The following is a 14739-nucleotide window of genomic DNA, read 5'->3' on the forward strand; positions in this document are numbered from 1 at the left end:
CACGTTCTGTATACTATGCTGTCTTATTACGGATTCTTCGGTATATCCGGGGTACTGGCACTCGCTCTCTTTTGTTTCCTACTACATCTAAGTTAGATCTTTGTGAATATTTTGATGCCTATTAGGCTGGTGATTCCACTACCAGAAAATCTACCACAGGTTATTGTATATTTCTTGGTGATTCCCTTATTTCCTGGCAGAGTAAGAAACAAGATGTGATTGCCCTTTTCAGTACTGAGGCAGAGTATTGTGCAATGTCCACAACAGCTAAAGAGATTTCTTCGTCGTTTTCTCAGTGATTTCGGTATTTCTGTTGCGACTCCTACTCCTCTCTACTGTGGTAATAAGAGTGCCATCCAGATTGCTAATAATCCAGTATTTCATGAGAGGACCAAACATATTGAGATCGACGCTTATTTTGTCCGTCAACACGTTATCAAGGACAAGACAATTCTACTTCCTCATGTCTCATCCGCTGACGATCTTGCAGATTTCTTCACAAAAGCCTTACCTGTTCATCGGTTCCAGTTTCTTATACGCAAACTCACTTTGTTTGATCCAACATGAGTTTGAGGGGGGCTGTTGATAATAATGTATTGTAATGGGTTTTAGTCCCCACATTGGTTGTGAGAACACACATCACCCTCTTATACTTGTATAAATATATGTGTACACTCAATATTCAACTCAAGGGAAATTTACCCAAGATTTTCTCTCTCTTACTTTAACAGATATACCCTGATGAATTCTTCTTTTACCCGTGACTCGCAGAGTTCCCGACTCCTGAACTTCTGTGGGGAGTTCTTGACTAGTAAGACCTACAGATATGTAGGAAACATTTGAAATATTCCAAATGTCGCAAAATGACATTCTGACAGGCGTATCAGATACGAGACATATTTCCCTATTACAAATTCTACCCTTGCATAGAAAATTATGAAAATGGAATTCTATTAGTTGAGATATAAGCTAAATAATTGTCTCAGAATCATATTATCAATAAAGAGAATCAATCAGATCTAATGAATTTATTAATGAATCCTTCGTTTAGTATCATTAGTTTTTCAGGGAACAAATACACAACTTGTTCTCAGGATAATAGTAATGTGTGAGCCTCAAGCTATAACAATGTCAGTACACCTGCATGATGTGTTGCATTTTATTCAATAAGAATCAATCATAATTTGTGAGCCTCAAGCCATAACACTGTCATACACTTGACCTTCAAGAAAATCTTCCCTTCTTAGCTTCTTGCAATCTACAAGCCCAATCTATACGCTTTTCGCCATTGACGTAAAAGAGCTCATAAAATCCTCTCGCAACTCCATTTAGGTACTACAGAATAAACAATATCAGTGTACCACACAGTCTAAAGACTTCATGTGGGGAGAAAAAAAAAATGTTTACTCCTAGACTTACCGGATATCGATGCCAGGTTTGTTCCTAACAGCGTCGGGAACTTGGCCTTCAAGCTGATTATTTTGTAGGTGTCTGCAAGCCATAAGATCGAAACACGAGTTTTATATATTATCTTTTGTTCATATGGAAGATTAAGTCATTCTTCGAAGAAATTTGGGGGCTTACAGTTCTTTAAGCTTCGGGAGATCTGCTAGAGATGGAGGAATTGGTCCTTTGAAACCGTTGTTTTCCAAACGCCTAGAATTGTATGAGTAGAAAAGAGAAGCTTCTGATCAAAGAAAGAATTATCTATATATATCAAGGGCGGGGGAATACAGAGATTTGAGGTATTTGAAGCTTACAGAGAGACTAAACCAGCTAAAGATTTGAATGCATCTGGAATGGGGCCAGAGAGTTTGTTATTGCTGACGTCTCTGCAAATAAAACGAGTTCTTCTTTACAAATTTCAAAACCATAGAACATTTTTGTGGATATTAATATTGATTTTTACTAATATTTAATTAGAGGAAAAGAAAGATACTCACATGCTTTCAATGCTTGTTAGCCTTCCTATGGATTGGGATAAAGTTCCAGATATACCAAGGTTTGTTAGATTCCTGTCAAAGCCAAAGGAGGGGCCATCATACAAAATTCTACTTTAGCTATTCTCTTCACAAGAAAACAATTTTTTTTGTTGTTCCCGAAACAAAATTAGTTTAAATATGGAAATAAATCTAAAAATGCTTACAATGAGACAATTTTGTAATAATTGACATTAAGAACAGCACAAGTCACACCAGTCCATGAGTATCCCTGAGGCAGGCAGGGATCACCACTCCAATCTGATGGTGGGTTCTGAAATTCTCTTGCCAATCTCGTCATTGAAATTGCTGTAAAAAAGAGCAACATCTATAGTAAAAAGAGTGAACTCAATATGGTAAATTCTTCTGGTTAAATTGCAAGAAACTTGATTAGTCTATAGCCTGTTTTAGTTTAAGAAAATCCTCCTCATCTATGACTAATATTAGTGAATCTGCTAATTTACGACGAAGTTTCCTTTTTCAGACTGTTGCATTTTACTAGATGTCTGTGTGAACGCGTGAAAACGCGTGAGGGATTTGAACGTGGGCCCCCCACGTTGTGAAGGATCACGTGAACAACAAATATGTTTTTCTCGTGTTGTTCAGCGGACAAAAGCAGGGGCCACAAAGCGTGTGAGTAGCAAGGCTAAGAACCAACGGGCCGTGCAAAGGGAATTCCGCATGAAGAGATGGAGAGATCTCTCTAATTATTCAGCGTTTTTTTCCTAGGTTCCGCGTGAAGAGATGGTTTCGGCAGCTATATATATATATCCCTTTTGAGTACCTAGGGCTTGGTGCAAAGGAAAAGAACGGGGAGGAGCAGATAGCTTTGGCGGCTGAAAAGAGAAAAGGCAGAGGATTAGGCTGTTGTTAAGAGAGAAAAAGTCTTTGGAGGCCGACTTTTTTGAGAAGAAAAGCAATGAGCCTATTTGAGGGTTTAATTTGTGAGAGTTGTGTGATTATAAACCATATTTGTATTCTTTTTCTCTCTAATAGTAGATCCCCCCTTGCCCCGTGGACGTAGGTAATTTGCCGAACCACGTTAAAATTGATTGTTCGTGCCGTGATTTGTAATAGAGAGTTTAGGTTCTCTCGATAGGTCAGTCCTAGAACTGATGAGAGGAAGAGCTGATATCCCACTTTGTTGAGATATTCGCTTTAGATTTTTGTTTCCTTGATGAGACGAGAATTCTTATTACGATCTTTCTCTCTTATTATGCATCAGAAACTCTACCGAAATTTTCGCTACGCACAACAAGTGATATCAGAGTCCAGATTCAGATCTAGGGTTTTATGTTTTGGTTAGAAGAGTATATCGATTTGAAAGCTCATCTAGGGCTTTGTTTGATGATAAATGTGGGATCTTTTGGTAAAGACTCTATCTTTTTAATTTTGGATCTATTCTTCGTTCGTTGGTGCATTGAGTAAGATGTCTGAGAAAGAAGGTGCTTCGGGTGTCGATGGTGATGCTTCTGGCGTGAAGACCATTCAGAGTGAATATCCACTCTATGAAGATAGATGTGGAGAAGTTTAATGGCACAAACAACTTTGGATTATGGAGATACGAGGTTTTGGATACGCTGAATGCATATAATTTGAAGGATACCTTGAAGTTAGATGGCAAGCCAAATGATATTGAAGAGAAGATTTGGAAGAAGATGAATCGAATGACGTGTGGTATGATTAGGTCTTGTTTGACTCAAGATCTAAAATATGATGTAATGAATGAGACTTCTGCGAAGAAGATTTGGGAGATTCTCAAAAGCAAGTATCTGACAAAGAGTGTTGAGAACCGCTTACATTTAAAGAGAAGACTTTATTGTTTCTAGTTGAAGAAGGGAACCTCAATTAGTGATCACATGAACACCTACACAAATCTTCTAGCAGATTTGGCGAATGCGGATGTCATTTTTAAAAATAAGGACAAGACGTTGCTGTTGTTGAGTTCCTTACCCGACGAGGATTATGAGACCTTCGATCTTACTCTGATTAATTGGAAGACATCTATTTCGTATAGTCAGGTGACTGCTGTACTTGTGAATTATCAGCTTTGAAAGAAGGATAATGAGGCTTCAGTTGAGCCGCTAGCAGAGGCGTTGGCCGCAAGAGGGAAGAGTCCAAACCGAAAAAATTAAAAGTCACAGTCTAGAGTAGAACATCCTACAATTGGAAAAGATCAGTGTGTTTGGTGCAAGGAGACTGATCATTAGAAGAAAGACTGCCCAAAGCTCGACGAATGGATGAAGAATAAGCAGAAGAGAAAAGGAAAGCAACCATTATCAGAAGCAAACATCGTTATATCGGATGGGGATGAAGAATAAGCAGAAGAGAAAAGGAAAGCAACCATTATCAGAAGCAAACATCGTTATATCGGATGGTAATATTTCTGACTCTTCTATTTATTCGTTTTCTATCAGTCCTACAGATAGCTATTCGGAGGAATTTGAATGGATGTTGGATAGTGGTGCGACCTATCATGTATGTCCTAGAAGAGAATGGTTCTCCAGTTTTGAGAAGCTGGATAGTGATGTGGTGTACATGGCTGATAACCTACATGCCAGATCCTTGGGATAGAAAGAATTCGCATCAAGATGTTTGACAGGGACTGTTAGGGAGTTATATAATGTGAGATATGTTCCTTCCTTGAGGAAGAACTTGATCTCGATTGGAGCTTTCGTTGGAGAGGGTCTGAATGTTCGAATTAAGGACATAGTTCTCAAGATTGTGGAAAACTCTCAGATTGTGATGAAGGGCGTCAGGAGGAATAACCTGCATTACTTGACTGGATGTATAGTGACAGGTGGAGAAGTGGTGACTTCTATTGATTCGACTAGACTGCGATATTTGGGGCTTGGCCATTCCACTATTGATTCCTTGTATAGATTGAAAGAGGGTACGAAAACTTGCAGTTTGAAGTCCAGTGAACATGTTAATGTGAGCAAGAAGACCGAGGTGAAGTTTGACACCTCTATTCACCGTGCTAAGGGTCATTCTGGAGATGTTCACGTGGATATTTGAGGGCCTTCCAAGGGAGCATCATTGGGAGGTAATAGATGTTTGGTTTCCTTTGTCGGTGGCTATTCTAGGCATGTTTGAGTTACAACCAAATCCCCATTGGAGAAAGTCCTAACAGTCTCTAACAGATTGAAGAAGTGTAAGATAGACAGAAAAGTGAATGTACTTCATTTTGATTTTGTTGGAGAGGTACAAGAGGGACCTGTTTCAGTATTGGAACCGAGCTCACGGCATTTCGAGACACTTCGTTGGAAATGAAATCTTAGGGTAACTAGATAGAGTGACAAATTTGGAGAACTGTGCCTTGCTGGAGGAGGATCAGTGTTTGTTATCAAGCAATGGTCTGTAGAAGAGTTTCTGGACTGAGGCTTCGACATATTTAGGTCATCCTATTAAAGAGTTGTCAACTGCTGTGATTGGAGGTAAAACTCAATTGGATATTTGGTCTGATAATGTCACATTGAATGGGGCTTCAATGAGGGAGCCGATTGACTCTCAGCAGGTGGAGAGTTTTAGACAGACCTTAGATGAATCGCAGTAGGTGGAGGATGATGCTACTCCACGTTGAGTGGAGATTACTCCACATACTTCAGATCATACTACATCGTTTGGGATTCCAGCTGAGGTGACACAGTTAGGGGATCATTTGATTTTGGATGCAGATGATGAGTTGGTTGATTCGAGTGTAGCTGGGGGATATAGTTCTCATTTGGATATGGCCATTGGTTCACCTCAGGTGGAGGTGTTTGATTTGTTACACTTTGAGGCCTTTGGAGGTGCTATCAGCCGCAGAGCTGATGATATTGAAGAAGGGTTGTGAACTCTTCTATTGGATTGAGGTCATTTGCGGTCATTTGGTGAACTACGTGAGACTTGATTCCTTGGGGAAGATGATACGTAGATAGTCTTTATGATGTAGCTGATTTGATGAGTTGATACCGATATTTGGAGAGTGTTCGCATTCTCTTTTGGGTTCTCGACTTGTTGTGGATTGAGTCAGTTGTTGTGAATTGTTTCACTTCGTACTGGACGTAACAAGTAAGACATTTGTTTTGGTTGCTGTCAGCTCAGTTTTGGGAAAACTTCACCGATGTAGAGAATTATAAACACGTGAAAATGCGTGAGGGAATTGAACGTAGGCCCTTCCCCACGTTGTGAAGGATCACGTGAACAACAAAAATGTTTTTCTCATGTTGTTCAGCGAACAAAAGCAGGGGCCACAAAGCGTGTGAGCAGCAAGGCTAAGAACCAACGGGTCGTGCAAAGGGAATTCCGCGTGAAGAGATGGAGAGATCTCTCTAATTATTCAATGTTTTTTCCCTAGGTTTCGCGTGAAGAGATGGTTTCAGCAGCTATATATATCCCTTTTGAGTACCTAGGGCTTAGTGCAAAGGAAAAGAACGGGGAGGAGCAGATAGCTTTGGCGGCTGAAAAGAGAAAAGGCAGAGGATTAGGCTGTTGTTAAGAGAGAAAAAGTCTTTGGAGGCTGACTTTTTTGAGAAGAAAAGCAAGGAGCCTATTTGAGGGTTTAATTTGTGAGAGTTGTGTGATTGTAAACCCTATTTATATTGTTTTTCTCTCTAATAGTAGATCCCCCTCCTTGTCCCGTGGACGTAGGCAATTTGCTGAACCACGTTAAAAAAAACATTGTTCGTGCTCTGATTTGTTATAGAGAGTTTAGGTTCCCTCGATAGGCCAGTCCTAGAACTGATGAGATGAAGAGCTGATATCCCACTTTGTTAAGATATTTATTTCAGATTCTTGTTTCCTTGATGAGACGAGAATTCTTATTACGATCTTTCTCTCTTATTGTGCATCAAAAATTCTGTCAAAATTTTCGCTGCGCACAACAGTCTGTACAGACAGTTTATATATAGTTGATCTTATGTCAACTTAAGTGGATGTCCACCAAACTTTTTAGCCACTCATTTATATATATAAGAAACATCTTCATATCTTTCATGGATCCCTAGGCAACATCAATGGCTAAAAAGTTTGGTGGACAACTTTTTGCTATCCACTTAAGTTGACACAAGTTTTACTATATATATATATATATATATATATAATAATATATATATATAGATTAATGGGTATCTTTGTCATAGGAGGGATTTTCTTCCTTGACGCCGCTAAAATCACATGATTGAGCGACATTATGGATGATCCCGCTCCGTTGAACTTGATCTACATATTCTTAAAACCCCAACACACCAAAGTTTGGGGTAAATCCGTCATTTTGACCCTCTATCGAGCCATATGAAAAGTTCTATTCATTCAAAACGTTAAAATTGATACGAGTGGATGAAGGGTCAAACAACGACGGGTTCACCCCAAACTTGGCGTGTTAGGTTTTAGAATATATAGATCAAGTTCAACGGAGCGGATCATCCACAATGTCGCTCATCATGTGATTTAGAGGCGTCATAGGAGGAAACCCCTCTTATGATAAGGATTACCCATTAATCTCATAATAATATATATATTATATATATATATATATATATATATATATATATATATATAAATAATATTTTCGTAATTAACCTTTAGTTCCCATAAGATGTCTACCCAGACATCTGAAAAACCAAACTCCATAGACGTGAGACTTGTCATTGAACCTTTACAGATCAGAAGGTTCTTGAAAAACATGATATAGATAAATAGGTTTCTTGTAGGTATATTTTTGAAACATATTTAGAGAAATTTTACAATGAAGTTTTCTTTTCATAAGTTTGAATTCTAATAGACATCTGGACAGACGTCCGCACTTTAAAATCCACAAATTTGGAGAGTTCAGAACAAAGTATAGAAAAATATTAGTTCTTGGATGAAGTTAAAGAGTTAATATTTTTATCATTAACCTCTAATTCTCATGACGACCTTCATCCAGACGTTTGAGGAACCAAACTTCATAGAAAAATTAATGATTTCCTTAATGATCATAGCTGTATAAGTTATCCTGAACATTTCAGATCAGGGGTTTCTTGTAAAACATGAGATAGATAAATGTGGTTTCTTGTACACTACCTGATACTTCACAACATGTTTAGAGAAGTTTACCTTCTTTAGGATGAGTCCTTGGTCCTATCGTCACAATTTGATAGATCTCACCTGCATTGATCAATGGACCCTTGTCCATATTAGCAGCCGGAGTCAATCTGATCTCCGTCTGACCTGAAAGAGGCCACTGCTTCCCATAAACCATTACACCTTTGGTCGAAGCATTCAGGCCAGAGTAAAATGTTTGGTTGTTAACCTTAACGTCGAAAACCCTCCACGAATAAGGGCTTGGGTTTCGGTTATCCTGGAAATACAATGCCACATAGTAACTGGAAGCTGGAAGATTCATCGCAGGCCAATTTATAATAAGCTCTTTGCCTTTGCTCTCTGTGAACCCTTTGCTCAATGCTTTTGCTGGTGGCATGTTCCATATATCGGTTGAGGTTATGTTGAATGCACAGTCGACAGTTAGTCTCTTTGGGTCATTTAAGGGCATCCAGTATCGGTTGTAGGGATCATCTGGATAGCTAGTTACAATATTGTGGTAACTGTGTTAGACTGCAGTGCTGGAATCATCATTGGAGTAATGTTCAATCCATGAAATATAAATTAAAACTTGAAAAATGTAAGCTTACGAAAGTTGAAAATATAGGAAAGTAGGCAGTAACAAGTTATGTCCATTAAAGACCTCAAGGTTAAGTGTAGAAACTATAAATGATAGGATTAATCACGGATAGCCCCCCTGTACTATCTCACCCGAATGCATATGGATCCTGTAGTTTCTACTTTTTGACTCTTTTACCATCGGAGGAAGATAAAATTGTTTTTTGACAAGTAGACATTCTGAGGATAAAGGGTCAAAAGAATTTCACTGGGGGGGTCTATCTGCAACAATAGAACTACAGCGGGGTCCATTGCAATTAGGCGATAGTACAGAGGATCTATCAGCCATTGACCGTAGCAGGTAAACCTCATTTCCTGGTATAAGAACTTCAGTGTACATCATAAAACCTAAATAACCTTAAGTTAGTGCTATAAAGTAGGAACAAAGGAGAGCATGCATTCAGTACTCTTAATCAGTAATTTGTAAGTTGCAAGTATTTGGGAAAAAATCATGTTAAAATTCAATATATAAAGACTGCAGTATCAGCAAGTGAATGTTAAGCCAAATATCAATTCCAAATATGAAACAATTTGATATCAAATATAGAAACACTTCTAATTTCAGGAAGAAAGACATCCATACCTCATAAACTCACTGTGGCCAAACCGATATCGAGCAATGGTGCTAAGAGCATTGTGTCCAAAATCAGTTGCATTGTACATAGAATCCTCCATATCAATCACTTCAAGTGTAGAAATAAACGGACTTGATGCAGTCTTATTGTTCCTTGCTAAGCAAATTGTTATAGCCCTCTTCGCAGCCTGAACAATTATCTCATAGTAAGAACTCAACCCCTTGGCATAGTTACTGCTAGTATCAACAGTGCTCCATTTAGTCCCGTCGATGATTTGATCAAAGATTGGGGGCTCCTTACCGCCATCAAAGGCACCATAGTAATATGTCGTTCGAACTAAATATCTCTTCCTTCTGACTAGCCTGCGAATCTCAAAGCAGGATTTTCTGGCAGAAGTATCCGGGAAATAGCGGACTGAAGAGAGCACGGGTATGATGCCCGGAGTTTTGATTTCAGAGACATTTCCGGTCTTTATGTAAACATTGTCAGGGACCCATTTGATGCCATTGATAGTTTCCTCCTTTGTAGAACCACAGTTGAGGTACAAACCTGCACATCTCAGTAAACCACATGAACAATTTTTAGCATAAACTGGTTAATTCAATAATTTGCGTGCACACAATTTTGCCTGCATTGCAGTTTTATTTACTGTATTTCTTCATAGTCATAGCTTCTAACATAGAGAATGTATTAGGGTGAAATTAGACAGCATTTTCTTGCAAAAGAATTATACATCGTATTGTTCATCATTAGCAAGAAATTAAATTTGCCATGAGTAGAAATATTTGCATATTTAAGAAAGAGGATTGATTACCTTTAGGTGCAGCGTAGAGAGAGGGAACGAAAGCGAAGACGCATAAGAGAAGGATAGAGATGGGCATTGTTCATGCGATGGCGAAGAAGTAATGGATTGAGGAGGAGCTCCAAGGAGGGAGGCCCCAAACCAGCCAATGTCAAGGTTATGGTTTTTGTTTATTTTGTTGAGAGAGAAGCTTGTGAACGTTGGAGAGCGATTGTTGGAAGCTGGAGGCCTAAACATAGGTTGGGTTGACCAAGACAATTTTGATCTTTTTGTTTCACCAGGTCCATCCCTCATATTGCACAGGGATTTCCCAGTTGTAAAATCTATCCTACTGGCAGATTTACTCTCCAAGCACGCGTATTTGCTAATTTACCCTATTATGAAATTATTGACGTTAAATTTAAATGCTAAAAGTTCAATATGGGTGAATGTTGGGTATATTAACAAGTACGCAGATTCGGAGTATAACAAAAATGCAATGAGAGGAACTTTTTAAAAAGGGTTAAATTGCACATAGGGCTCTTGAATATCGCGATTTGGAACTGATTTATGCTTATAGTCTGATTTGAACCCCTTAGATTATTTTTTGACTCTTAATTTTATTTCCAGATAGATTCGCTAATATTATCCACGGGTAATATCCGCAGAATTTCACTCAGCAAAAAAAATTAAAAATTTTCATATGTCTGCAAAATCTAGCTACAACCAAGGCGCAATACTACAGGGGGGATCTATGTACAACTAACCTTAATAGTACGGATATTAATAACTTTGACTCTCCCCTACGAGTAAAAAAGAAGATATCAAAGATGTCAATGCTGAACATACTTAGCCCACAGAAGAAAAAGGGCGCTTGTTACGCGCATGTGGATAAACAGAGGAAATTTCCATAAAGTTTGCTTCGAGATTATAGTGATTTATAAGTATAGAGATACATTTAAGTAAGAACTTGAAAGAGAACACACGTCACTGTTTACTGAAAAAAAAAGATATATGCTAAAAACATTCTAAAATTTCATTTCTTCTTTGCTTCGAGCTCATGAGAGACAATAACATCACTAGTGAGAAGCAACACTAACATGCTCGTCATCACACTCAATCCATCATTTTCCAACCCAATTTCTTGTTTATTCAAGCCCAACAGAAACAACTACTCTACTAGTGAGAAGCAAAACTCATGAGCTCCTCATCAGACTCCAGAGCCTCCATCACCTCCGTCAGGAGATGAACCTCCAACTCCACACTACCCCGTTCGCCTTGAACGTGGAGCCATTCCTTAAACCCACTGGCTTCCCCCACCCAAAATCACACTCATATACTCCAAACCTCGGTGAACTATTCATCGACACATTCGACATGCTCAACTTAGAGGGATTCAAAATCACTGGCTCTTCCATCCACTTCGCAGTTGTACTTCGGATCTCTTTATCATCGTGAGCTGCCACTCCCTGGTTCAACAACTGCGCAGCCCATCCGATATCATTCTTCAAAAGATCTCCAGCAGTTGTGGTGACACATATTTTGGTAACAAAGTTGCCGAAGTATTCTGCGCTCAACGGTGGTCTGAGCTTCAGTCGAGCGTCCGATGTGAGCCTAAATGTCGTTGTTTCATCAGGCTGAAGAGTTCGTGCGCGGGTTATCGACCGCCACAGGAGAGAGCACAGGGCTTGGAAAGATGAGATTGAGCTGGTGGTTTCCGGTTGATCGTTGGCAGTCGATTTTAGTTGGGCGATGGAGTTGGATGAGAAATGAAAGGATCGGGTTCTGAGATTGGAGGGAGGTTTGTATTTGTAGATGAATTGGTCGGGGTTGTTGAAGGGTAGTTTGATGGGAGGGGATATGTTGTTGATGAAGAAACGCTCGGTAATTGGTGGGTGAGTTACGGTGAAATCTTGATCAAATTCGCTTCTGAGAGTTTTTCGGGATATTTCGGCCCATGATTGGAAGAAGTGCCAGAAAGAACTTCCATCGGCGATGGCGTGGTTCATGGAGCAAGCAATGAATACGCCATCAGCTAGCTCGGTCACCTGCGCAGAGCGTGATACTTGAGTTAGCCACACGGCAGAAAATCTGACCACAGATTGATGATTAAAAGAACGAAAAACTAGAGAAACCATCGACATGTAAACTTGGTGTAAACAAGGCTCCATGAACAACAACTTGGATGGCTAGCTATAGGATAATTTCATATGTTTCATAATCAACAACATGTAAACTGGGCGGACCAAATATGCTTCTAAAATATCTATATTGGGATATATAAGAAAAAAACCAGATATTTGGAAAACACTTCTGTACCTGCAGTGCAAGAAGAGGCAGTGAGTGGCCATCATAGTTAACAGTTCCATAGTAAGGAAATAAAGACGGGATGAAGGAAGGAACGTCTGCATTGATTGCGAGAACATCTCGGACAGTTATATTGTCAGCAACGGCCCTTATGAATTCTGCACCTCCTTTGTTATTGCAGTACTCTATCGACACTGTCAACCCATCGTCATCCTTTTCAGTGACGAGGCGGCCTGCCAAGAGATAGAAATGGAAGAGAACTGCAGAGAGCGAGGCTTTGAGGCAATCGGCAACCTGATCCATGGTGTTGGAAGGTGGAGGATTGGTGAAGAGAAGACCGGTTTCAATGTAGTTGAGGGAGATCATAGTGAGATCCCATGGCGTTAGGTTGCAACGCTCGGTTCCCTCAACTTTTGGTAGGGGAGAGGGTTTAACAATGGCCGTAGATATTTGATGAGCAACTTTCGACGGTGAAGCCATTGCCTGTCAAAAAAAATTTATGTGACCGCCAGCATCAACAAAATATAATACATCACTCTGGAGTTTTCCAAATCTTCTCTTTTTGCATATTACTAAAGAGAAGAAAGTGTTTATATATATGTTAAAAGACAGAAACTTCAGGCATTAATATTGTACTTAGCGTACAAGGTGTTAGAATTTGCTAAAACTAAAAAGAGTTTTAGCAGGCTAAACTTCATCAGTCGAGCTAAACATGAACTTATATACAAATGTCTCAACTGGTTGAAAGATTCTTACCTTCTAGCGTACGTCTCGGAGAGAGAGGAGAGTAGATGAGAGTGACACTAGAACTGAGAGAGACGGATAGAGACACTTAGAGCTACTCTATAATAAATAAGAGGAAAGAGAGAGAGAGAGAGAGAGAGAGAGAGAGAGAGAGAGAGAGAGAGAGGTGAAAGAGAGAGAGAGAGAGAGAGAGAGAGAGAGAGAGAGAGAGAGAGAGGTACGTTTTCAAACAGATGAGAAGATAAAATAACAAAAACAAATAACTCAGTTTTGTTTCTAGTACCCCAAGGCAAGTCAATTAATTGAGTGGCTATAATGATCTTGTTAGGGTCAACAAATCGAGCGCATTAATTACTTGGTCCCAAGAGGGCGATCGAGTTAATGGATCCAATCGTTTACTTTTTGTTTTTTGTTTTTTTTTTCTTTTTTGGGGGGAGGAGGAGGGAAAAAAAAAAAATCAAATCTTCAACATGGTGTAGTCAGTCCTTCAGGCTTATATAATAAGTAAATATGTTATCCGATGGCAATGAACTGATGTACATGCATCGTGGGTACTACTGCGGCTCCGTGTTATGTGGATCATGACTGCATTCTGGAGTAAAATACTCATACGCAAGCAAATCTATTGCCACCATTTCCGTGACTCTTTCTCAACCAAACTAAAAGATTCCTTTGTATGTACGTGCTGCAAAATATGAGTACGTACGTATTCCATTAGAACTCCGTGCGCTGTGCGGGGCGTCCTGAGTCGTAGCATAGCGAAGAGGGAAGAGTACGTATTTTCTGTAATTACGGTGCCTAATGTCGTGCTTCAAATCGCCTCTCAGCGTGAGGGGTTTTGAAAGGCGTAGTACTCGTGAAATGTAGTGGGCGACTAATTTATTTGAAGGTCCGCATTGTTGTACTCGTCACAGACCTCTTCTAGTATAAGTTGGAATACGGGATCTCATAAAACTAGGGGTGGCAAACGGGTAGGGTCATAGTTGATCCGACCCGTATAAATGTTACCCGACCCGACCCGTTTATTAAACGGGTTACCCGACCCGATCCATATAACCTGAACGACACACCAAGAATCTCACCTCCATAACATTCTGCACCTACTAAACTTCCTACTAATCCTCATCAATTCATCTACAAACCTAACACAATAGTCCTTGAAGCCACAGCTATCTACAGTTTACTCGATTCCACAAACCACGAAACTAGGGTTCTCCCCACAAATCCAAACACAACAAATCACTATGCAACCCAAACAGATTTCACCTCATTAACCTCCTCCTGTGGCTCCTCCAACAAATCACTATGCAACCCAAACAGATTTCACCTCATTAACCTCCTGCTGTGGCTCCTGCGGTGGGGCAGCACCGCCAGCACGACCCCAAGGAAATGTCGGATCTTTAACAAAAAGAATCAATTATCGCACAAAATTTCTGTCCAAAAAAATGTTAAAAACTGAAAAAGTAAGGTAATTGAGTCTAATGTTTACCAAGCTCTTGATGTTGGTGACCATGAGCCCTCTCCGAGCCCTAAATCTCTCTAAAAGCGACTTTGGCCGAATCGATTTTTGTTAGTATCCTTGATATCTTTCACCAACGAACTAGAGCCCGACCTGCAGCTGAGAGAAGTCACGTGCCTGGGAGACGACGACAGAGCCAAAGGGAGAGAGCAG

At 39.7% G+C, this 14739-nt stretch overlaps 2 protein-coding genes across 2 annotated transcripts; both read right to left on the bottom strand.

Annotated features, from left to right (window-relative positions):
- Positions 1-1018: 1018 nt before the first annotated feature.
- On the bottom strand, positions 1019-10395 carry LOC109827400 (putative leucine-rich repeat receptor-like serine/threonine-protein kinase At2g14440). Its single transcript, XM_020394415.1, has 9 exons — positions 10050-10395; positions 9244-9784; positions 8058-8524; positions 2147-2288; positions 1944-2015; positions 1761-1832; positions 1585-1656; positions 1420-1491; positions 1019-1335 (listed from the first exon to the last, which is right to left on the bottom strand). The coding sequence occupies exons 1-9, from the start codon at positions 10114-10116 to the stop codon at positions 1329-1331; spliced, it is 1512 nt and encodes a 503-aa protein (XP_020250004.1). The 5' UTR covers positions 10117-10395; the 3' UTR covers positions 1019-1328.
- Positions 10396-11254: 859 nt separating this feature from the next.
- On the bottom strand, positions 11255-14717 carry LOC109827403 (uncharacterized acetyltransferase At3g50280-like). Its single transcript, XM_020394418.1, has 3 exons — positions 14557-14717; positions 12336-12806; positions 11255-12064 (listed from the first exon to the last, which is right to left on the bottom strand). Exons 1-3 carry the CDS (start codon positions 14578-14580, stop codon positions 11255-11257), a joined length of 1305 nt encoding a protein of 434 aa, XP_020250007.1. The 5' UTR covers positions 14581-14717.
- Between the last annotated feature and the right edge of the window lie 22 nt (positions 14718-14739).

Source organism: Asparagus officinalis, unplaced genomic scaffold (genome assembly GCF_001876935.1).
Source record: "Asparagus officinalis unplaced genomic scaffold, Aspof.V1 AsparagusV1_Un171, whole genome shotgun sequence".
NCBI lineage: Eukaryota > Viridiplantae > Streptophyta > Magnoliopsida > Asparagales > Asparagaceae > Asparagus > Asparagus officinalis.